Below are 21945 nucleotides of genomic sequence, written 5' to 3'. Positions count from 1 at the left end.
AGCAGTCAGATGAGCTCGGGCTTATAGGTCCTGCACCCTCTAGCTGCTGCCCCAGGCCTACGCAGCCTTTTGGCACTAGAATGATCCAGACTAGGATGAGAGGATAAGGAGGTTCTCATTTTCCATACAAGGAGGCCTCGTAGCTGCAATTTCCACATCAAAAGTGTGGGTGAGTCTGGTAAGCACAAGGTGCTGCTGTGCTGAGATTCTTTCTCTGTGGCTTTCACTCATCACCTGGGACCATCATCCCCCAGGACCTTATTCAGTGCAAATGAAATAACATAAAGAGCTGTTCTGCCTGAGCTGCTCTGGAGAGAGTATTTGCTTTCTAACCTGAGAATAGCCTTCCACAAGGCAAGTAACCTGATACTTGGGTAAGAGTTGAGAGATTTGGGCTAGTGTTGGGGCTTGGAGGTGAGGGTGCAGTGAGGTACATTCATCCTTCCATGCTTTTGGGTCTTAGGGGCTCCAAGTCTTAGGATCATAGGGACAGCTGCAAGTCAGGTGCTCTAGTGGCCCTGAGCAAGTGAATTCTTTGATATAAATTTACTCCTTAGTGCCAAGGTACAAACACGTGGCCCAAGAGCCTGTAGGTGTATTTTGTTTGGTCTGCATAGTGATTAAAAAAATACTGAATTCTATATATGACAAAACCTGAATTGAAACCTGGACTTTTTTTAGGGAAGTGATCTGGTAGCGCTAGGTCTGTATTCCTATGTAGAGCTGACCCTTTGAGCAGATGTACTCATTGGCTCTCTGCTATCACTCACATCTGCCCATTTTGCTCATTTTAGGGACCTGCCTAATTCCTATAGGCATCTGAGTTTGAGACTTCTGCTCTAGACTGGAATAGGAGTCTCTGACTATGTCCTGGCTCCATGTGAGTCCTGGTCTAGGCTAGGAAGTACTGTAGTAGTGTGAGTGTGTGTGTGTCACACTTGCACACCGTGCATTGGGGCAAGATGTTAGCTGGATTTCCTTAGTGCTGCTGCTGTGACCCATGGAGAAGTAGAAGGGAAGAAGGAGCAACCAATTCCTGCAGAAGAGCCCTGATCCGTGTTTATTTTATTTTATTTTTTTTAACCTGAAGTCCTACAACCTGACTTCATCTCACACTGTCCAACATGCTATGATTTCTGGCTGATTCATGGAACGCCCCCTGCCTGGGTGTGGATGGGGTGAATGAGAGAGGAAAATAATTATGCTTGCTGCTTTACATACATTTTTTTTCTTCTAACCTTCCCATGACTCCTGAAGAGTCCATTCTTTACAGATGAGGAAACTGAGGTTTGAGGAGGTGATGTAACTTGGGGGCTGGCCAAGCTGGGGTTTGAGATAACAAATCAGTCTGATGTCAGTCTGATGTTAAACTGTTCATCCTCTTGCAGTAAAATTGTTTTTGAATGTATGTATTTCCTCCTGCAGCAATTAGACAGCATCCATGTCACCATCTTACACAAGGAGGAAGGTGCTGGTCTTGGGTTCAGCTTGGCAGGAGGAGCAGATCTAGAAAACAAGGTGATTACGGTGAGTGGTCAAGTGAACCTGAGGTTCCTCCTTTAATTAACTTTAATCTTTGTTGGCCTAAAAATCCTCTAGCATTGAGGAACCTGAGGTTCAGAGGGGAGGTTCTGCTTCATGCTTGGATCTTACAGCCTGGTGATTCTAACGATGTAAGAATTTTTCTAACACCAAAACAATTCAGAGAAGCAAAGAGCTTTGCTCCCATCATAGAAGCAAAACTACAGGTACCATATTTTAGTGATTTCCATGCATGCTATCACTCAGTCCTCTTAATTATAATGGACATCATTAAAGAGGCTGAGGCAGAGACATGAGATTTTTTTGTGTTTGTTTATCCCACATATCTTGCAGAAAGTGGACCAAGAAGTGGTTGGAGGTAAAGAGTCAGAATTTCTAGGGGAGGAGCTATAAAAGTGTCTAGACTACCTACGAGAGTGTTTCTCAAAATGCATTCTGCCAAATGAGACTGAGCATTTCTCTATGAGAAAAGAATTCTTTGTTGAAACATTTTGGGAATCCCCATAATACCCTGCCAATACTTAGAAATCTGCCATGCAAATTTGCATTGTAGACCCTCTAATGCCTTTTGCTTAGGAATCTGCCATGCAAATTTGTATTGCAGAGCCTCTAATGCCTTTTGCTTAGAAATCTGCCATGCAAATTTGCATTGTAGACCCCCTAATGCCTTTTGCTTTTTAAAAGTAGACATTTTCAGAGCTTTTGTTTAACCCAGTATTTCTCAAGTTTCTTTGATTTAAAAAAAAAATTTCTTGGCCGGGTTGTTGGCTCACACCTGTAATCCCAGCACTGTGGGGGGCCAAGGTGAGAGGATTGCTTGAGCCCAGGAGTTTGAGACCATCCTGGGCAACACTGGGAGACCCTGTCTCTATTTTTAAAAAAATAATAGGAAAAGCCCTTTTCTTACACAATACCCATAAATATGTCATCGAATCAGTGTTTTGAGAAAACTGCTTTGGGGAATCCTGACTTACGGCAGGTGAGGCAAAAGATCTTAGTTGGACTCCCAACTAGAATTGTGCTGATACAGTTTAGGACATTGTGTTGGGATGGATTCTGAGGGCTTACCTGGTCATTATTGCTGGTGATCTCTGCTCTGGATGGAGAAGGAGGCAATGCTGGTCTCTGTGCCAGCAGCTCCAATCTAGGACACAATTATCTTTAATCTTTGTTGGCCTAAAAATCCTCTAGCATTGACTAACTGGTTCAATCCTCCTCCAGCAAGTATGTGGACTTGACTTGAGTGATTTCTGGTCCTGACTTCCTTTGGTTTGCTCAGGTTCACAGAGTGTTTCCAAACGGGCTGGCCTCCCAGGAAGGGACTATTCAGAAGGGCAATGAGGTTCTTTCCATCAACGGCAAGTCTCTCAAGGGGACCACGCACAATGATGCCCTGGCCATTCTCCGCCAAGCTCGAGAGCCCAGGCAAGCTGTGATTGTCACAAGGAAGCTGACTGCAGAGTCCATGCCCGACCTCAACTCCACCACTGACTCTGCAGCCTCAGCCTCTGCAGCCAGTGATGTTTCTGTAGAATCCTGTAAGTTCTCCCAACTCCCACATGGGCCACATCCTCTTTGGCCATGTGTGGCCAGACCTGATGGGGCTACTCGGTAATTTGTGACCCCAAGAATATGTGGCCTGCCTAGTACACTGTTTGACATGTATGTCTGTGTTTACATGTGCCTGTGTGCAAACATGGGGGCAGCATCACCCCGGGCTCACTTGATGCCCAGGGCATCTATGGCCTGGGAGAGGAGAGGATCCCTAACAGAGACCTTGTGTTTTTCTTAGCAGCAGAGGCCACAGTCTACACGGTGACACTGGAGAAGATGTCTGCAGGGTTGGGCTTCAGCCTGGAAGGAGGGAAGGGCTCCCTGCATGGAGACAAGCCTCTCACCATTAACAGGATTTTCAAAGGTGTGGGATGTGTCTGGTTCTTTGTGGGTTCTCCAGTTGTGGGCATGTGGCCAGGCCCCCAAAAGGCTTCTGGGCACTTTCTGGGCTATGTTGGTTTCCCACAACTCCATGTCCTCTTCATAGGCATGCTGGTCTTTTTAGGGCTCAATTCTGCTTTTTCTACTTTTTCTCCTTTGCTCTGACATCCCCTGAATCCCTGGTGTGTTTTGATGGGTCCTCATAAACACCTAAGTCCTGGGCTTGGTTTGGGTTGGCAGGGCCAGGACTCTAGGGTGAGGCAGTGGGGCACCGGCCTATGGTGCAAAATTTTAAAGGGGTGCCAAAATACACAGTAACCCAGATCAATACTATTTTAATGCAGTGTTTTTTTTTTTAAAGTTAATTTTAGAAAAACATGTTGAACAAAATATCGAAGTTTAAATAAAGACGGTCTGACTTTGTACTGCACACTTGGCCTCATTTGCCTTACCCTAGTCCTCGACACATCAGCTCCTGCCTTTATTTAAAATTTTGTTATTTGGTTCATCAGGGATTGGAGTACAAATCAGTCTGATATGGGGGTCACTTGGATTTTCCTGTGAAAATCATGAATGACTGTGGCAACCATGTAAAACCACCCCTGATTCTTTGGTGTTCCTCAAATTGGAGGTCTCCAAGCCACAGAGCAAGGGGTTGTAGAGAGAGGAGTACTGGAGAGGGAGGCAGGTGAGCTGGGTTCTAGTCCCAGCTCTGCCTGTAACATGCTGAGTGACCATTCCCTTCTGGGCCTGAGGCTCCTCATCCATAAAAGGAGGTAAAGAGGTACAGGTGTGTGTCTGAGGGCTCTTAGGACTGAAACCCAAAGGGACTCTCAGCTGTGTCCCTCACCCACCATAAGCTCCTGCTGCCAACTGGTTTCGTTACAGGAAGTTCTGCTGCAGCTGCAGAAACCCAGAAGGTACAGTGAGGCTTACATGGCATTACCCCCAGAATCCATGTTAACCCCAATTCTGGGAAAGATATTTCTAATTTTTTAAGGTCAATTTAGAAGGAACATTGGGTTCAATGTCAAGAGGACTAGATTCTAGTGTTAGTTCTGCCACATGACCTTAGTAGCATGACCTTGGACAAGTCACTTCACCACCATGGACCCATTTACTTAAATGTTTAGGATGAGACTGCCAGCTGCAGCGTGATGTGGGAGGGGAGATGCAGATTCTGGAGCCAGAGAGTCTGGGTTCCAGCCCAGGGCCTACCACTAGCAGCTGTGAAGCTCTGGGCCAGTTACTTGAGTTCTTGGTTTCCTCAAGTGTTAAAAGGAAACACAAATAATACATCCCTCATAGGGTTACTGTCATAAATGCAAAACATTAGCACAATGCCTTTTAAAATAATTGCCCAATACACTTTAGCTATATTTTCATTACTATCATTAGTATTGTCTTCTACTCTTACTCAGGATTTGTGAAGACCACTGTGTCAAATGGATGGGAAATTTTCTTTTAATATAAACAAGTAAAATAGCATTGTTTTCACATGCAGCTTTGAAATAGTGGGGGGCATATATGTTTGTTTCCTTTTTTATGTGCACACAGAGGACTTCATGCCACTCAGAGGCAAGATCCCTGTAAAGATTGTTGCACAAAAGTCTCACTAGCCCTCTTCCCATACCACCCAATGCTGATGTCCTCATCAGATGTGGAGAACAAATGTGAAGGGGATAGGATATTGGGTCAGTGTCCAAAGCAGGGTCTGGGCAGGACTCAGTTCCCCAGAGTCTTCTATGAACTATGGATGGTGCTCCAGCCAGGCTAAGACGCGGAGCTGCCTGATAGTTCCCTCCCCTGGAGACAGCATGGGCTATCCCTTTCCAAGGGCCATGGAGAGCTGCAGCCTGGTGCCCTAACCTCTGAGTCACCATCTTAAGAGATGCCTCATTTTATAACCACCAACAAGCAAGCTCCCAAGGGATGATGCCCCACTCTCTACCAAGCTATCCTGGCTCCCTGGAGATCAAGGAGAAGAGGCAACTTTTCTTGTTCCCCATCATCTGTGGAACCCATTATCTTCTCCCTTTTAGGAGCGGCCTCAGAACAAAGTGAGACAATCCAGCCTGGAGATGAAATCTTGCAGCTGGCTGGCACTGCCATGCAAGGCCTCACACGGTTTGAAGCCTGGAACATCATCAAGGCCCTGCCTGATGGACCTGTCACAATTGTAATTAGGAGGAAAAGCCTCCAGCCCAAGGAAACCACAGCTGCTGCAGACTCCTAGGCAGGACATGCTGAAGCCAAAGCCAGTAACACATAGTTCCTATAACCGCTGATTCTCAGGGTCTCTGCTGCCGCCCTACCCAGATGGGGGAAAGCACAGGTGGGCTTCCCAGTGGCTGCTGCCCGGGCCCAGACCTTCTAGGACACCACCCAGCAAAAGGGTTGTCCCTAAAGTAAGGGCAGAGTCACACTGGGGTAGTTGATACAAATTGTAGACCGTGTAAAAAGAGAGCTTAATGATAATACTGTGGTGCCACAAATAAAATGGATTGTGATTTCATATGAAACTCATGCCTGGCTTTGAAAAATGTTTCAAGTACTGTAACTGTGTCATGATTCACCCCCAAACAGTGACATTTGTTTTTCTCATGAATCTGCAATGTGGGCAGAGATTGGAATGGGCAGCTGATATCTGTTTCACTTGGTGTCAGCTGGAGTCATGCAAAGTCATGCAAAGGCTGGGACCATGTGAGATTATTCACTCATACATCTGGCCGTTGATGTTGGTTGTTGGCTGGGAACTCACCTGGGGCTGGTGGCCTGAATGCTTATAGGTGGCCTCTCCTTGTGGCCTGGGCCGCCTCACAACATGGTGTCTGGATTCCCAGAATGAGCATCTCAGGAGTGCAAGAGCCATGAAGAAGCTGCATCTTGTTTATACCTTTGCCTTGGATGTCGCATAGCACCACCTCTACTATACTCCATCAGTTAGAGCTGACACCAACCTGCCTAGGCTTAAGGGGAGAGGAAATATGGCTGGGGTCATTTATGAAATATACAATTTGTCACATGAAACATTTGCAAAATTGTTTTTGTTTGGATTGGAGAAGTAATCGTAGGGAAGGGTGGTGGAGCCAGTAAACAGAGGAGTCCAGGTGAAGCACCAAGCTCAAAGCGTGGACAGGTGTGCTGACAGAAGGAACCAGCATGTATATGAGGGTATCAAATAAAATTGCTACTACTTACCTACCACATGCCAAGCACTGTGCTCAGGGCTAAATGGACATTGACTTTAGTGATCACAGCAGCTTCTACAGTGTACGGTTCTGTGCCAGTGTATTGATATGAGGGCAAAAATGTACAGTAAATAGATTATCCAGCTGGTAAGTGATGTGGCAGATTGAGTCCTTCCTTCTGTGATTCGGTAGAGACTGTCAGCCCAAGATGCTTTAAGTGCACAACATTATAGGGAATACCTGAGTGCCTGGCCAAAGGGATATTTGGTCTGGTCATCTCTGGGTGCCTGATTGCCAAGCTAAGGACCAGGCAATGTGACTTAACATCAGCAACAACCAGCATCCCTTGACCAGGCCTGGGCCAGAGTATTGGTCTCTTCTCAGCTTCTGATCTTGTGAAGTAAGGATGTGGGGGAAGACCTGGCAAGGAGAACAGATGGAACACAAAAAGTAGTAATTCTCAGGCCATCATCAGTGGAGCCATGTTAATGCAATCCGATGGCTTCTCTAGGGTCCACAGGAAGTGAAGAATCTGTTTCCCAGCAGTAGACTCAGAAAACCCAGCTGGGCTCCTAACCTTCCTGTAAACCCCTTTAATGGCTTCATTAGAGCAGGCATTCAGTTCACTGTTCTATTCATCCCAAGGAATAACGGGTTTAGAGCAGTTTCTGTCCTGCTGGTTAACTTGTTTGGCCTTCTACTTGGCTACACAGGGCTGTACAAGGCGATCCCATCTTGGTAAGACCACCACCTCAGAGTATGGAGCTCAGAGGGGGCAGGCATGAAGTTTCCTTGGCTGGTGCACCTAGAATTGGCTGAACTCATGAGAAGTTGATATAGAACAGCACTTGCCACAGAGTGGGGACTTGGTAAGCACTTAATGAATGAATGAATTCTAAGTCAATCCAAGAGTCTGATGATTTCTTGAAAAGGGTGTTAGCTAAAAGATCTTAAGGCATGATTGTGGAATCTGTAGTTGCAATAGAACACAGAAAGAGGAAGCTTTCTGCCCCCTTAACACTGAGCTGTCGTGTTTTAAAGCTTGCTCACATCTGGGCACATTTAAGAGACAGTCACCCCAGGACTCAAAAATAGGGAAGTAACAGTAACACAGGGGAAATGTTTTCTGTTTGGAGGAGCAAAGGCTGAGAACACTGTGAAAACATCCTGCACGCGCGCAATAGTAACCTGGGTAAATCCAACGTGAAGGGATTTTAGTCAGACACCCGTGGTCTTTCTTACAAGGAAGGTGGCGGGGGTGCAGATAAGGTTGCTAGAGAATGTTAGAGGATCCCTCTCTGGATCAGAGATAGGGAAAGAATGGCTTTCCCTATCTCTGCTTGGCTTGCATGGCTGCTGAGGCCCCTTCCAGGTGGCAAGGCTGTGCTCCCTGGTTCTGATGATGTGCCTGGGTGGACATGGCCCCTGTGGGTTTGTGCAGTCTTGCAGCAGGATCTAGAGGGGAGATTCCAGCCAGGGCTGCTAGAGGGAAGCTTGCTCGTCTATCTTTCCTAATGGCAGGATGGCCTGGCCAGGGCCTGGAAGACAGAGACCTCCTGCCTCCGCCTCAGTAAGAAGACAAGGAAAGGCAAATGCCCAGGGGAAAGAAAAAGAAGGCTCTTCTCCCCAGAGTTCCCCATGCAGACGTGAGTACATGCTCAGTTCAGAATCACTTCCAAGAACTCATCCCTAATGCTGCAGATTTGGGCTGGAACAGATTCACACTGCCTGGTTTCATTGAGGACATGGAAGTCCACCATGAGGGGATAAAGAGAGAAAAACAAATTCATCAAATGGAAGATACATTGGAAGTGTTTTTCCTTAATGGTTATCCCATGTTTAAACCATTATTTTCCAAGTTGACACCTTTTTTAAGGAAAAAAAATCTTTTGTGGCAGTAAAGCCATATACAAAGTCTCTATCAGAAAAATACATTTGAGGGTCTGCAGCACAAGACTGAGGGAGCTGTAGATGCTTAAAAGGCAACAGGGCCTGGTTTTCAGTGGCGACGATGATTCTCTATGACAGTCAGGGAAACGTGGTCTCTGACAGTGATGGGCACATAAAGGCTTGGGGCCAGAGTGCATCACACGGTGTCCAGCCCGAGTCCCCATCAGATGGTTAGAGGCCTGGGTCTACCCTGCCAGGAGAGGCATGTTTGGGTAACAGGCAGATGGAGTTCAGAGCACATGAATGGCTCATCGCATGCCAACCCTGAGTGGGGCAGGAGGCAGGAAGGGTGGGCTGCCGCCTCTGGTTGGCATTCTCAGAGATGTGTAGTCCATCGGCTTGTTCCAAAGAGTGAACACAGGCCTCCGTGTGCTCCCAGGCTCCTTGGTGTCCCAACAGCTGGAGCTCCTCGATGAGTCACGGGAGTTCTTTGCCAAGAAGTAATGATGGCATTACTCATGGAATTGCTTCACTGCTTTCTGAAGGTTGGCATAAAACCGGGTCATGCTGCGGGGGAAGAAGGAGTCCACCACGTTCTGTGGGAGGTAACCGCTGAGGTCGGTATGGAAGAATGTGACCAGGTTGGTCTTGGTGGGTTCCCTGTAAAGGCAACAGCAGAGCTGTGTTACGATCTGCAGCAGAGATGCTGGGGATGAGCACCAGGCAGGTGAGCAGAGCCTAGCCCAGTGGAAATGGCCATGATTGCGTCTCATCCCTTGCTGTGCCCTCCACCCAGGGGTCCTCTCTGGACCTGCTCATTTTCAGGATGGAATCTCGTCCTGTCAAGGATGCATTCCACAGCCTCTCCAAGCCTCCAGGGAGGGAGAAGTCCCTACTCCCAGTCCAAAAAGGCAGTACTCTGCTGCCTGATTCACTCAGCAAATGCTTTCGGAGAACTCACTTTGTGCCAGGCCCTGAGAGGAACGAAGAGATGTTGCTCTTCACTATTTAGGGTCTGCAACCTCCTGGGGGCTCCTGGGACCCTTTCAAGGGGTCTGCAACATTAACACTATTTTCATAACAACACTAACACGTGATTCGCCTTCCCTCACATGCATACGGTGGAGTTTTCTGGAGTTTACATGATGTGTGATATTGCAACAGACTGCAAGCAGAAGCAGGTATGAGCTTCTGTTAAGCTGACATGAAAGAGATGGGCAAAAATGTAAAAATGCCACTCTTTTCACGATATTTTTTGTTTTTTAAAAACACAGGTTTTAAAAATAAAGTTATTTAACATGCAGTGAATTTTTATGTTAAAATATTTTTAACATTTCTCAATTTCCCAGTTACAATTTCAAATACATCAAATAATGATAGCTATAACCTCCATGAACAAAGGTCCTATGAAGCCCTCAAATATATTTAAGGGTATAATAAAGCCTTATGCCAAAATTTTGAGAACTGCTATTTAGAGAACTGGCAAATACTTTGAGCACCTATGAAGGGATTTTGGCCAGGGGGTGGCAGGAGCTCAGAGGATGGCAGGTGGCACAGATGCAGACTGGAAGTCCAGAATCAAAGGGGCACACAATGTGGGGACGGAACACAACTTGGTAGGGACATGAAGCAATCTTCACTGTGACAAACTTCTCAACGGCCAGGACAACAAAGGTAGTATGGGCTTTGTGGAGTTCATTTGGCATTTTATTTGAATGCAACTGTCCAGAGCCTCAGCCTCACCAGGAACCCCAGGTAGCTCTATGCCTGCTCATGAGATGTTTCCTGACATCATGCAGGCTACAGGTTTGGAACTGGAGACCTTTTAGAATCCCACTCCTCAGGGCCAAGCACGGCGGCTCACACCTGTAATCCCAGCACTTTGGGAAGTCGAGGCGGGTCAGTCACCTGAGCTCAGGAGTTTGAGACCAATCTGGACAACATGGTGAAACCCCATCTCTACTAAACATACAAAAATTAGCCGGGCATGGTGGTGGGTGCCTGTAATCCCAGCTACTCGGGAGGCTGAGGCAGGAGAATCGCTTGAACCTGGGAGGTGGAGGTTGCAGTGACCCGAGATTGCACCACTGCACTCCAGCCTGAGTGACAAGAGCAAAACTCCATCTCAAAAAAGAAAAAAAAAAAAAGAATCTCACTCCCCAAAGTCATATAGAAGGACGACTGGGGCCTGGAGCAGGATGGGGGCCAACAGATCCATAAGACGGGAGAGCATGTGCTCCTCTGGCTTTTCTCCTCTGCTTGTGCCCTGCTTCCCCAAAGAGGGTGAACTCCAGGGGACAGGGAATTCCTTCTGTCTCAAAGCCTTAGCATCATCCACACTCCACCTTTCCCTCACCCAGCAACCCCTGCCCATCCTGCCTTTGCTAGGGCCTTCTCTCTCCTCCTCCCACTGGGCCTCCTCTGGCCCCCATCACCTCTCAGCAGCATCCTCTTTAGAAACATGAACAGGTGAGTGAGAAATGAGACTCCGTGATCATGTCTCCCTCTGGGTGAGGACTGGGCTTTGTGGTGGGTGGAACATGGGAGAGGCCATGTGGGATGGGACAAACTCTTCCTCACAGTGGCCTTGGTGAGTGGTAGCTCTTGCGTGTACACCACTATGTGACGACAACAACAGAAAGGGCAAAAGGGGGCACAGAGGAGTTGTAGGTCACCCAGTCTCCCCTCAGAAAAGGCTGGGATGAAGGCATCCACTACGGTTGCTAGAAGGATTTAATGAGAGTAGGCGTGAAGCACACTTAGCATCCTTTCTGTGCACAGAGCAAGTGCTCCAGAAATGATACTGTAATGCTGCCTTGACCACAGATACAGGCTCCTCCACCTTGAGAACGCATTTCCCCCACCCCCCGCAGTCACTTGGAGCTCAACCACCACTACCTCTGGCCTCAACACCACCTCACCCCCGATGAGTCCTCTTGCCCTCTTGCTCACAGCCTCTTGCTCAAGAGAGCAAGAGGAGAGAGAAGGCCCTAGCAAAGGTGGGATGGGCAGAGGTTGGTGGGTGAGGGAGAGGGTGGAGTGCAGATGATACTAAGGCTTTGAGATGGAAGGAAGTCCCTGTCTCCTGGAGTTCACCCTCTTTGGGGAAGCAGGGCATCACAGCAGTTAAGACTGAAGTCAGAGCATGTCCTGCTCAGGCCTCCCCAATGGCTTCTCATTTTATTCAGAGGAAAGTCCCCAACAGGCTGTGGGCCCTGATACCTCATAGGCCGAATGTCCTAGCCTCTCCCCTTGCTAACACAACACCTCCCTCTGTGCTGTTCCTCAAAGGCCGTGCTTTTGCTCTGGCTCCTGCTCCTACTTCTGACACTTTGCATCTATCTGCTCATACCCCTGCCAGAATGCTCACTCCACCAACATGCCCAAGACTCCCTGCATTTGTGCTTTGTTCAAATGTCTTATTAGGGAAACCCCCTAGACGACCCACTCACACCTTTCCCTGGCACCTTTATCTGGGTTTAGTTTTCCCCAAGGCGCTTAACATCTGATACTTACTAGAGCATCCACGAGACAGAACTACTTACATTTGTGTTTAGTCTATCTCCTCCTGCCTTCATTGGAATCTAAGTTCTAAGAGGACAGATACTCTAGCTGTTTTGAGACATCAGTATCTGCGTTAAGAGCCCACATTCTGGAGCCAGAGGGCCAGAATGAGACTGTGGCTCTCTTACTTGCTGGCTATGTGACCTTGGATAAGTTACTAAACCTCTCTGTGCACCCACCATTCTTATCTTAAAAATCAGGATCACAACAGTGCCTTAGGGTTGTTATAAAAATAGTTAATTTATATAAAGTGCTTAGAATAGTGGCTGACACAGTAGTGCTGTCTAAATGTTTGCAGCTGCTGCTGCTGCTATTATTGCCGGCTGAATCTAGTGTCCAGAATAGGCCTATCTTCACAGAATAATAAGAGAATAATCATTGTCACAGATTTCAGATCCACAGCCTCATGAGAATAACTGCACAGAGCAGGCTCTGGAAGAAAGTTTTACTGAGAACACATGATGTGTTTAATCAAGTAGACAGGAGTTGGAAGAGTCAACACTTGAATTAAAACCCTCATATAGGCAGGGTTTTGTGGGACTCCAACCAACCTATCAGCAAAATCCATGCAATTGGGCCAGGCGTAGTGACTCATGCCTGTCATCACAGCACTTTGGGAGGCCAAGACAGGGGGATCATTTGAGGTCAGGAGCTCAAGACCAGAATGGACAACATGGTGAAACCCCAGCTCTACTAAAAATACAAAAATTAGCCAGGCATGGTGGCAGGCACCTGTAATCCCAGCTACTTGGGAGGCTGAGGCAGGAGAATTCCTTGAGCCTGAGAGGCAGAGGTTGCCAAGAGTGAGCTAAGATTGCACTGCTGCACTCTGGCTTGGGTGACAGCCAAACTCTGTGTCAAAAAAAAAAAAAAAAATAAAAAATCTACGTGATACCTTTGCTATGGGCATTGACACTACCCATTATATTGTGCATTCCACTGAAAAGAAGACAGCAATGGGATTCAGCCCCTGAGAAGAAAGGACTCTGCCTCTTATTCTGAAAATTCCTCTCTGTCAGACCCGGCACCATTGAAAGGTGAGTCTTAGCATCTGACTACTAGGTGGGAGAGGACAAGGAAATGAGTTCAGGCCAGGGCATCTAGGGCACCTATATATTGAGAGAACTGAAACTGAGCACAGGTGTGTATGTTTGTGTGTGGCAGAGCACAGCTGTGCTATTTTCAAACTCAAAATTGTGTTACATCTAAGAAAAGTCTTCATGTGATGTCTGAAAACCCAGCTTAGCAAAGAGGGTAACATAAAGGTGCCAGGTCTGGGCTTGGTATAATCCCATGACACCGAGGCCCACCTCCTGGGACAATGTGGTAGAAGCACGGACCCCTTCCCTCCAGGCGTCTGTGTGGAGACTGCAGGGAACACTACGACACACCTGCAAGGTGCAGTTTCTTTCGCTGTCAACTTGCATGATTCCCAGAATAAATGAGGGACAGGTAATTCATTACACAGAAATTTCCTGGCAAGAGCCTGGCCATGACCTGTGGCAAATGGGAATAGAGAGTCCCCGGGGTCAATTCTGAGGCTGACTTACAGTGTGGTCTCAGAACTGCCCTTTAGGCCTGAGTTCTGCCACATTCCTTGCCAAGGAGAGATGATCACTGAGTGAAATGTGGGGTGGGGACTGCTATCTTCAAAGCTGCTCCTGTCTGGCAGAGGGTATTCAGGGAGGACTCGGAGCACAGACCCTGCCCTGCCAACCTCCTAGCCTTTGAGTCAGGACACATCACTGAATCTCCCCAAACCTCAGTTTTCTCATTTGCTAAATGGACCATGACATTTGCTTAGCCTGGAGGCTGCAGGGAAAAATTCCTGCATCACAAATAAGAGTAACGCCTCCCCTCAATTCTTGCCCATGTGCCAGGTACTCTCAGGAGGTTCTGCTTACGCAGATGTGTGTGAAAGTATTTTGTATCATCACAATCTAAACAGCTGTAAGGCATTTTTCTTCTTTTGAATCATAGTCAAAGTGCCCCTTTTCAGAGAAGGTCCACAGGGAAGGCATGGTTAGGTCTGAGCCATGTACCTCAATGCAGGAAATTATCCTTACCCTGGAAGAGGTTCACAGAAGCAACCACAAGGATGGTTAAATCCTCTCACAAAACCTGGCTTCGGGGGACATAAGGGGTGTTCCACATGGGTGGCTGGAAGACAGTGCAGAATGTCAGTGAGTTACAACTTCAGATGGTCAGGCCACCGCCACTGGGATGCCATAGAACACACAGACAGGACTACCTGCAGCCCTGGAGTCTGTGAAGGACTCCTGCCCTTTGGCGTGGTCCCCCTACTCCCACCCTACTGCCCCTTACACTCACACATACAAATACACTCTCACATGCGTGTACACAAACTCACACACATGCACACACACACTTGCACTCACACACACTCATCTACATTCATGCATAAACATGCATATAGCTGTCCCAAGCTTGTCAAGAATATTAGAGAAAAGAACATTCTAGAACACAAGGTTTGGGAGTGGGAGGAGGCAGGTGCCTCTTTCAAATCCCAGCCAGGAGAGGTATGGATGCATCCAACTCTCTCATGTAGAAGAATTGGAAGAATGGCAGTGGCTGTGCAGAGGCAGGAGCCCTGCTCCTCACTGGACATTAAGGGAGTGGACAGCACCCAAACTCTCAAGAAGACATGGCCATGGATTTTGCACACAAGTTTTTTGCCACCCAACTAACCTACATGTCTATAGCAAACACCATGAGCTTCGGCAGGAAAAAAAAAAGGGAGGCACTGGCAAAGCCATGACTCAAACACAGAATTACTGGTATGTGGACTGTCTTGCCTCAGACCTCCATGGCCCTGAACCCCCCCCCACAAACCCAACCAGATGAGGTAGGGGACTCAGAGTGTGAGTTTCTGGTGATTTCTGGTTGCTTAGCTCTCCTTAAGGAACTATGAGGTGCAGAAGAGAAAGCCCAGCATCGTAGGAAGGCATGGCAGCTCCTCTGGGCATCACTCACCATTGGAACTGATGGTCCCATCCTCATATCTCTTGACTAGCACCAAGTCCACAAAATCTCTGGGAGAAATGAGCTTCATGGCAGCTGAGGGGGTGGAGGTTCTGCTTACACACAGGGTCTGCCAAACCAAAGAAGCATGTAGCTGTGACTGCTGGCTAGACATCTTCTCCCAACTCCCACTCCATCCCTCAAGGTCTGGGAGAGGTACCAGGACTGACAGTAGGGTGGCACTATAAACAGTAAGATCCAGAGCAAATCTTCCCAGGAACCGGGTGTCATGGAAATACACCCAGTTTGTAAGATGAGGGCTGTGACACAGGCTGCCCACAGCTGTCTAGCTGCAGACCAGTGCCATGCTGAAGTCATGTCTCACAAGTGACCATAAGAGGTACCATTTATTGAGCACCTAGTAAGAGTCTGGCTGGACAAAGCTCTCAGTTGTCCCTTACCTTTAGAAATAGGTATCATTAATCCCTACTACAGGTGAGGAAACTGACACTTAGAGAGACTAAGGAACTCAGCACGAAGCTCATGGTGGAGATAGGATTTGAAACGGACCAGAGCTAGGGAGAGGGAAGAAAGGCCACTCTTTTTTTAGGGCTGACCCTGCACTTGCTCAGCCTCCTATGTTGTGCCTAGGGCAACTCTGGTTTACCCTAGTCCCAGCCCCAGGAGGGAATACCTTGAACCTCACTCAATCTCAGCATATCCCAGTAGTCCACACTCCCATTTTATAAACCAAGGATGCTGGGCTTTCTCCCATTCATCCCATCCTGCAAGAGAGCAGGGTCCAGGCTCTCTCGGGGTCACAATGGAGAACTACAGGCCAGGTCTGTGATGGAACAGTCCTGGGGAGAAGTCTCACGGTAGGTGAGAGGGGCTGGTAAAAGTCTCCATCTCTTTATCTTTCCCCTCAGGTATTAAGACTTGGGGCACCACGTGTTGCTGAGAAACTTTTCAGCAAGGACACTTTTGGCCTCAGGAAATTAATCTTCAAATGGGTGTGAGATGCCTGGGGGCACTTAAGCACTTTGCAGTGGGTGCAATGAGGATGAATTTCCAGATGACTCTACTCCATGTTTCCTTCATCCCTTAACGACCTGCCTGGGAACAGCCTGCACCTTACAGAGGGTCTCCTTTCCCACTTGAAGAAAAGCACAGCATATGCCCATTCATCTAGAATCATCCTATCATGAATTGTCCCAGTGTGTAAAATCCTCCAGGGTGGCAAAGGGACAATTAGGACTGCTGGCTGCAATATGTAATCAAGGCAGTATACACTGGTGTTAGAATTTCATGTTTTTCCCTTTCTTAAACATATTCCAAAACTTGGTGTTAAAAACAAGGCAATTTTGCCATTTCTAAATTCTGGTATTCTGTAACAGTAATGGCAGAAGTGATGAAAAATTTGAAAAAAAATTATACTGCTTCTACCTCTGATGATTGCCCCCAGGTACATCATTCCTTAGGTATAGTGTCTGGAAACCAAGATGAGGAGGACTTTGGAAAGAAATTTTGAAGACAGCAGCAGCACATGTCATAATTGCGACAAACTCATGGCATGGCCCTGTATCCTATCAATCCATCCACCTATCTATCCATCATCTGTTTTAGAATTAGGATATTTGAGAGTTGCCAAAAGCATGCTGAAAAATGCCAGTCTGCAAGGAAAAGCCCTTTCTCCATATTTTCATTGTTTCACTAAATGATAAAGAGCTACCACTTGGTAATTTTCCACTTTTTTGTAAACCTGAGCTCACCAGTATCCTGTGCTTCCCCTCTACTTTGCAGTTGTCTGTTGAAAAGTTTGTATCTTTTCATGGATTTATGAGTTAATTAGAAAAAAGAGCTCCCATTCATCTCAGCTAAAGATGCAAAATGTTTTACTTGTCACGTTTAATATTTCTTTATCAGAATTTATAATATAATCATGTTATTTTAATGAATTACACTCGTACCTCAATCCAATTTTAAAAAAAAACAATTAGTCTTGGCCAGGTGTGGTGGCTCACATCTGTAATCCCAGCACTTTGGGGGGGCAGAGATGGGGGTATCATGAGGTCAAGAGATCAAGACCATCCTGGCTAACATGGTGAAACCCCGTCTCTACCAAAAATACAAAAATTAGCTGGGCATGGTGGTGTGCCCCTGTAGTCCCAGCTACTCGGGAGGATGAGGCAGAATCGCTTGAACCCAGGAGGCAGAGGCTGCAGTGACCCGACATCGCACCACTGCACTCCAGCTTGGCAACAGAGCAAGACTCTGTCTCAAAAAAAAAAAAAAAATTAGTCTCATGATTACAGAAAATATATGATTAAAAAAATTTCCATTTCTATGCATATTTATGATGCAAGATGATGACTTCCAAGAATAACCATGTATTAAATTAGGATAAAATTCAGAGGGCTATGTGGAATGGAAATTTGAGTTCTAGGAAAACAGTTATATACAATTTCTGACTATTTAACAAACTTTGTTCATGTATTTTAAATAAAAATTTATATATTATTTAGATACATCTAAAAGAATGTCATTGCTTTGTTCAAAACTGATATTTACATGTCAAAAATGATATGCTTTTCAACTTACAAAAATTTAGTTGTCAACTAAATGTTATTAATAGATGTCAACTGGATGTGTGAGGACGATGCATAATTTCCCAAAAATCTGTTGGAAGCATGTAAGCAAAAAGCGTGAAGACCCTCATACTAGAGGGTAACTGGGGTCATGCAGGTACATGGGGCTGCTACTGGCCCAGGCTTCAGGGAAGTGGGTGCCAGGGGCTGAGGGTCCTGTGTTGCCTAGTACAGCAGCCCCACACAAGGAACAGGTATGCTACCCCCAGGAGCTTCTCTGCCTATCTGAGTCATGACCTTTCCCACCAGGAAACTGGGCTGAGGCTGGCCTCTAATGCTGCAAGCAGTGGGCAGCCTGTGTTTGCAGGACATATTCCCCTGACAAAAGGTATCACAGACCCCTTCCAGAAGAAATGGGAGGGAGTTACTATAGCAGGGCCCAGATACTATCTAGAGATAACATGCTTGGGAAGATTTACATCAGTGATGCTTTGGATAATTTCAAAACCGGTCACATTCTCATCCCACTTCACTCGTAGGCCTCCAACGGCTGGCTTCACACAGTCCCACACCTCCTCTGGTGTCCCATATACAATGCCTTCTCCTCGGTACCTGGAGCACAAAAAGGAATTTGACCCCAATGCATCAATCAAATTTGTTTATCTTGTGATTGTATCTAAGGACTAAAAGATGAACCATGCCATGTCTGTCACTACTCTTTAGGACAGGCTTGCAGAGAAGGGGCTGAAACTTACTAGCCCCACCTCCCTTCAGGCCTGCAGAAATGGACAGTGAGCCTTCACAAGAATACAGTTTGCTGAAAATGATTTCATTAAAAACAGTAAGGCTTTTCTGGAGGACAACTGATTACGGGTTATAGGGTTGATCTGAATATTTTAAAAGGCAAACCCATAAAGATACCAGGAAGGGTGCGGCACCTCTGGTAAGCTTTGAACGAGGCATGCACTTACAGGTTCCCTGGAAACTCCACAGATGGCCTCCAGGAAACTGAAACTCCATTCTGTCAAAAGGCACAGAACCATAGAATTTTAGAGCTAGAAGGGCTCTGGTCACCTGGCTTAATCCCCTGTTTTACAGAAGAGGGGTCAGAGGCCTCAAGAGATACGACACTCCAAGGCTGTGCAACCCGTACGTGCAAAAGCTGGGACTAGTCTTGGGCAAAGCTGTCCCCACAGCAGAATGTGATGAAGAAAAAGATCTCAACTGGCTGACTCCGAGAGCCGTAGGTGGTTTTCAAATTATCTAAAAGCCACCATGCATTTTGTTTCCTTGAGCAACCCAGGGCTACTTGTTAAAAGTCAGAAGTGTCAAGCAAAACTACCCCCATGCTACCCTCTGGCAACGACAAAGAGAGGGGTTCACGTTGTAATGAATAGAGTAAAGGCTTTAGAGGCTGGTGTTAGGGTTCCAGTCCTAAACAGCATTCAACAGCCAGGTGACCTTGGGTAAGTCCCCGAGTGAAAGGAACAGATACCACCTGAAGTCATTGTGAGCATAACAGGCCCAATCTTTTTTTTTAAAAGAAAACAATCCCCATTGGAATCCCTCTCAATCGGGTCCAGGGGATTGGGGTGCAGAAAACAACGGGGAGAGGAGTGGCTTGGGGGCTTCTGGGGACCCGGGCTCCACGAAGCGCTCTCCGGGACCCCTTCCCGCCCAGCTCCTCACTCACGCCTTCCCGGCAAATCTTCCAGCCTGCTGTGTCCCGCCGGTACCGGAGCATCTTCTCAGCCACAGCCTCGCTCATCTGGGCTGCCAGCGTCGGGTCCATTGCGCCGCGAGCTGCGCTTGGCCGCGGGGTCGCGGGTGTTTTGAGCGGCGGCGCTGGATCCGAGGTGCCTGAAATCTGGAGTTCTGGGAGGAGCTCGTAGCCCCGCCTCTTTCCCCGCCCCCGCTCCCGAATTGGTGCAGGCCCTCAGACAGATCCCGCCTCCCTGAGATTGGCAGGACCGCAGACTGCGGGGCCAGGCTCTCCAGTTAGAGTCAGCGCCTGGGCGGGTCCCGGAAGCCTCGGGCGCGCCTGGTAAGGTCCTGCCGTATCCACCTCCTTCTTGTCCCGTTGTGGGAGGGGCTCTGGAGCCCCGGGACTCTAAGATGGCCAATGACGGAAACCCGTTGGGCTGGGCCAGGTCGCAGACAATGTCGACTGTTTGTTTAAGAAGCGTGGACTCTTGTCCTGAGTGCACCGAAGCTTTCAGCCTGCGGGACGGTGGTACGATTTGCCTTAGAGGTGCAGGGTGGGAGAGGAAATGCGCGTGGAGACTGAGCGCGTGCAATGGTGGGAGAGGTGTGGGGCAGGGGTGCGGGGAGTGGCAGTGAAGAGAAGAGGACCCATCGTAGAGTATTTAGGAGATGGAAGGTGAAGGTCTCTGCCCCCGATTGTGGATGTTCAGAAGGAGAAAGCATCATGACTCCCAGCCTTGGCCACCTGGCAGCTTACCTGAGATGGAGAAGAGATAGGCCGAGTTCAGTTCTGGGCATATTTAGTTGGAGGTGCCTGAGGGGCCTCTAGTACAGGTGTCCAGGAGTCAATGCAATGCGCTGACATCAGCTAGAGGCCCGGCTTTATTAGAGATATGGGAGTTCTCTGCTTCCAGCTTCCCTGGAGCTGCGGAGAGTGAGCCAGGGTCGCGTCTTCCCAGTGTGAATAGCAAGGACAGCCTCAGTTTCCCCTATTCTGCGGTATCACCAACTAAATATTTGAAAAGGTCAATATTGAGGTCTGTTTCTTATCTTTCTTTTTTGTGTGCTTATTGTTTCCTTTAAACTTTGGATATAAATGTTTGGAAGAGTAGTGTAAACAAAATGACAACTTGAAAGACCTTTTTGGAAGATATGAAGGGCAGCCAGGCTGTGAAGAAGGCCTGGATGGGGAATTAGGGAGCTCAAGATCTAGACCCAGTTTCACTCATTATTCTTTGAGCTTTCAGTTTGCTCCAAGGTGAAATGGGATACATCATAAATGTTCCTAGTGGGGTCTGGTGGCTCACGCCTGTAATCCCAGCACTTTGGGAGGCCAGGGCAGGAGATCACTTGAACCCAGGAGTTCGGGACCAGCCTGGGCAACATGGCGAGCCTCCATCTCTGCTAAAAATACAAAAATTAGCCAGGCATGGTGACGAGGGGCTGTTATCCCATCTACTTGGGGGACTGAGGTGGGAAGATCGCTTGAACCCAGGAGGCAGAGGCTGCAGTGAGCCGTGATTACACCACTGCACTCCAGCCTGGGCTACACAAAGCAAGACTCTGTCTCAAAAATTAATAAAAATAAACAAACAAACAAATGTTCCCTATGGCCTTGTGAAGAGCAAAGGAAGTAACTCACGTGAATACTCTCAAGACCCATAAAAGACTAGTAAATTAACCCCAATTAAAATTAAGCACATCAAAATTTCAAAAAAAGTTAGATAATATGAGAAAAAATCAGGACACACTTTAACACATAAGTTTTCTTATTGAACCAAGGGCTCATACAAATCATTAAGCAATTTTCAGAAACCCCATAGACAAAAAGAATGCGTTAGATATGGAAAGATACTTTGTGGAAAAATTAATTGACATGACTAACAAAGCTATAAAAAGATGCAGAACCTCATTCATTGTTAGGGAATGAAAAATTAAAGCAAAGAGAGGCTTTTTTTTAAACCTGTTGATGGGCAGACATGAAGAAGTTTGTTTATACCCTGTGTTGGTGAGGGTATGGAGAAATAGTTATACACTGTGGATGAGAGTATAAATGTATGCAACCTCCTGGGAACAGAATAACAACATGTATTAAAATTTTACTCTACTTGTTCTTTGATCCAGTGACTCTTCCTGCACATAGATGTATAAAATTAATCTTGCAACTGGAAGCAACCTATTTAACAGTATATTAAAGTTACAGAACATCCATTTAGTGGAATATTATGTAGCCATCAAAATAACCTACCACAGATGGTGGAAAGTGGGGGTGAAGCAGATCCCCTGTAGGTCTATAGTAGCACTATTTTGCTCCTAGGAAATGGGAACGTCTGGATATACAAAATATTTGGAGAAGCAAACTGTCCCTGAGGCCTGTGACAAACTGGAAGTAGGAGATTGGTGAGGTTGGGGCAGCCTTGGAGCAGGCCACTCATCTATTTTATCACTGGAGGCTGGCACGGGGCAGAGTGAGCAGATGGTTGAAACAGAGGGAAGGTGAGAGCTGCCCACACAGTGGTTCCCAGGGGTCTGGGACAGAAATCTATTTT

General features: G+C 47.1%; 2 protein-coding genes and 1 long non-coding RNA gene across 4 annotated transcripts in view; 2 read left to right on the top strand and 1 right to left on the bottom strand.

Moving 5' to 3' along the window:
• Positions 1-5999, top strand: part of IL16 (interleukin 16) — a 132784-nt gene extending 126785 nt beyond the window's left edge. Inside the window, exons 16-19 of one of the 2 annotated variants that reach the window (XM_011938359.1) lie at positions 1426-1527; positions 2822-3080; positions 3335-3460; positions 5520-5999. In XM_011938359.1, the coding sequence (XP_011793749.1) occupies positions 1426-1527; positions 2822-3080; positions 3335-3460; positions 5520-5713 (681 nt within the window). In that variant the 3' untranslated portion in view covers positions 5714-5999. The remainder of the gene's footprint in view (positions 1-1425; positions 1528-2821; positions 3081-3334; positions 3461-5519) is intronic. The other variant, XM_011938360.1, reaches the window with a different exon arrangement.
• Positions 6000-8480: 2481 nt separating this feature from the next.
• Positions 8481-19562, bottom strand: STARD5 (StAR-related lipid transfer (START) domain containing 5). The gene is made up of 6 exons (XM_011938358.1): positions 19386-19562; positions 18664-18713; positions 18172-18304; positions 15117-15234; positions 14189-14282; positions 8481-9218 (listed from the first exon to the last, which is right to left on the bottom strand). The coding sequence occupies exons 1-6, from the start codon at positions 19482-19484 to the stop codon at positions 9071-9073; spliced, it is 642 nt and encodes a 213-aa protein (XP_011793748.1). The 5' UTR covers positions 19485-19562; the 3' UTR covers positions 8481-9070.
• Positions 19563-19716: 154 nt separating this feature from the next.
• The window catches only part of LOC105509213, a 114765-nt gene continuing 112536 nt past the window's right edge, over positions 19717-21945 (top strand). The window contains exon 1 of the long non-coding RNA XR_001001403.1: positions 19717-19943. This is a non-coding gene — a long non-coding RNA (uncharacterized LOC105509213). The remainder of the gene's footprint in view (positions 19944-21945) is intronic.

Source organism: Colobus angolensis, unplaced genomic scaffold (assembly GCF_000951035.1).
Source record: "Colobus angolensis palliatus isolate OR3802 unplaced genomic scaffold, Cang.pa_1.0 Scaffold172, whole genome shotgun sequence".
Classification (NCBI taxonomy): domain Eukaryota; kingdom Metazoa; phylum Chordata; class Mammalia; order Primates; family Cercopithecidae; genus Colobus; species Colobus angolensis.
The sequence above is the reverse complement of the archived record's forward strand: the minus strand, read 5'-3'. Positions and strand labels throughout refer to the sequence as shown.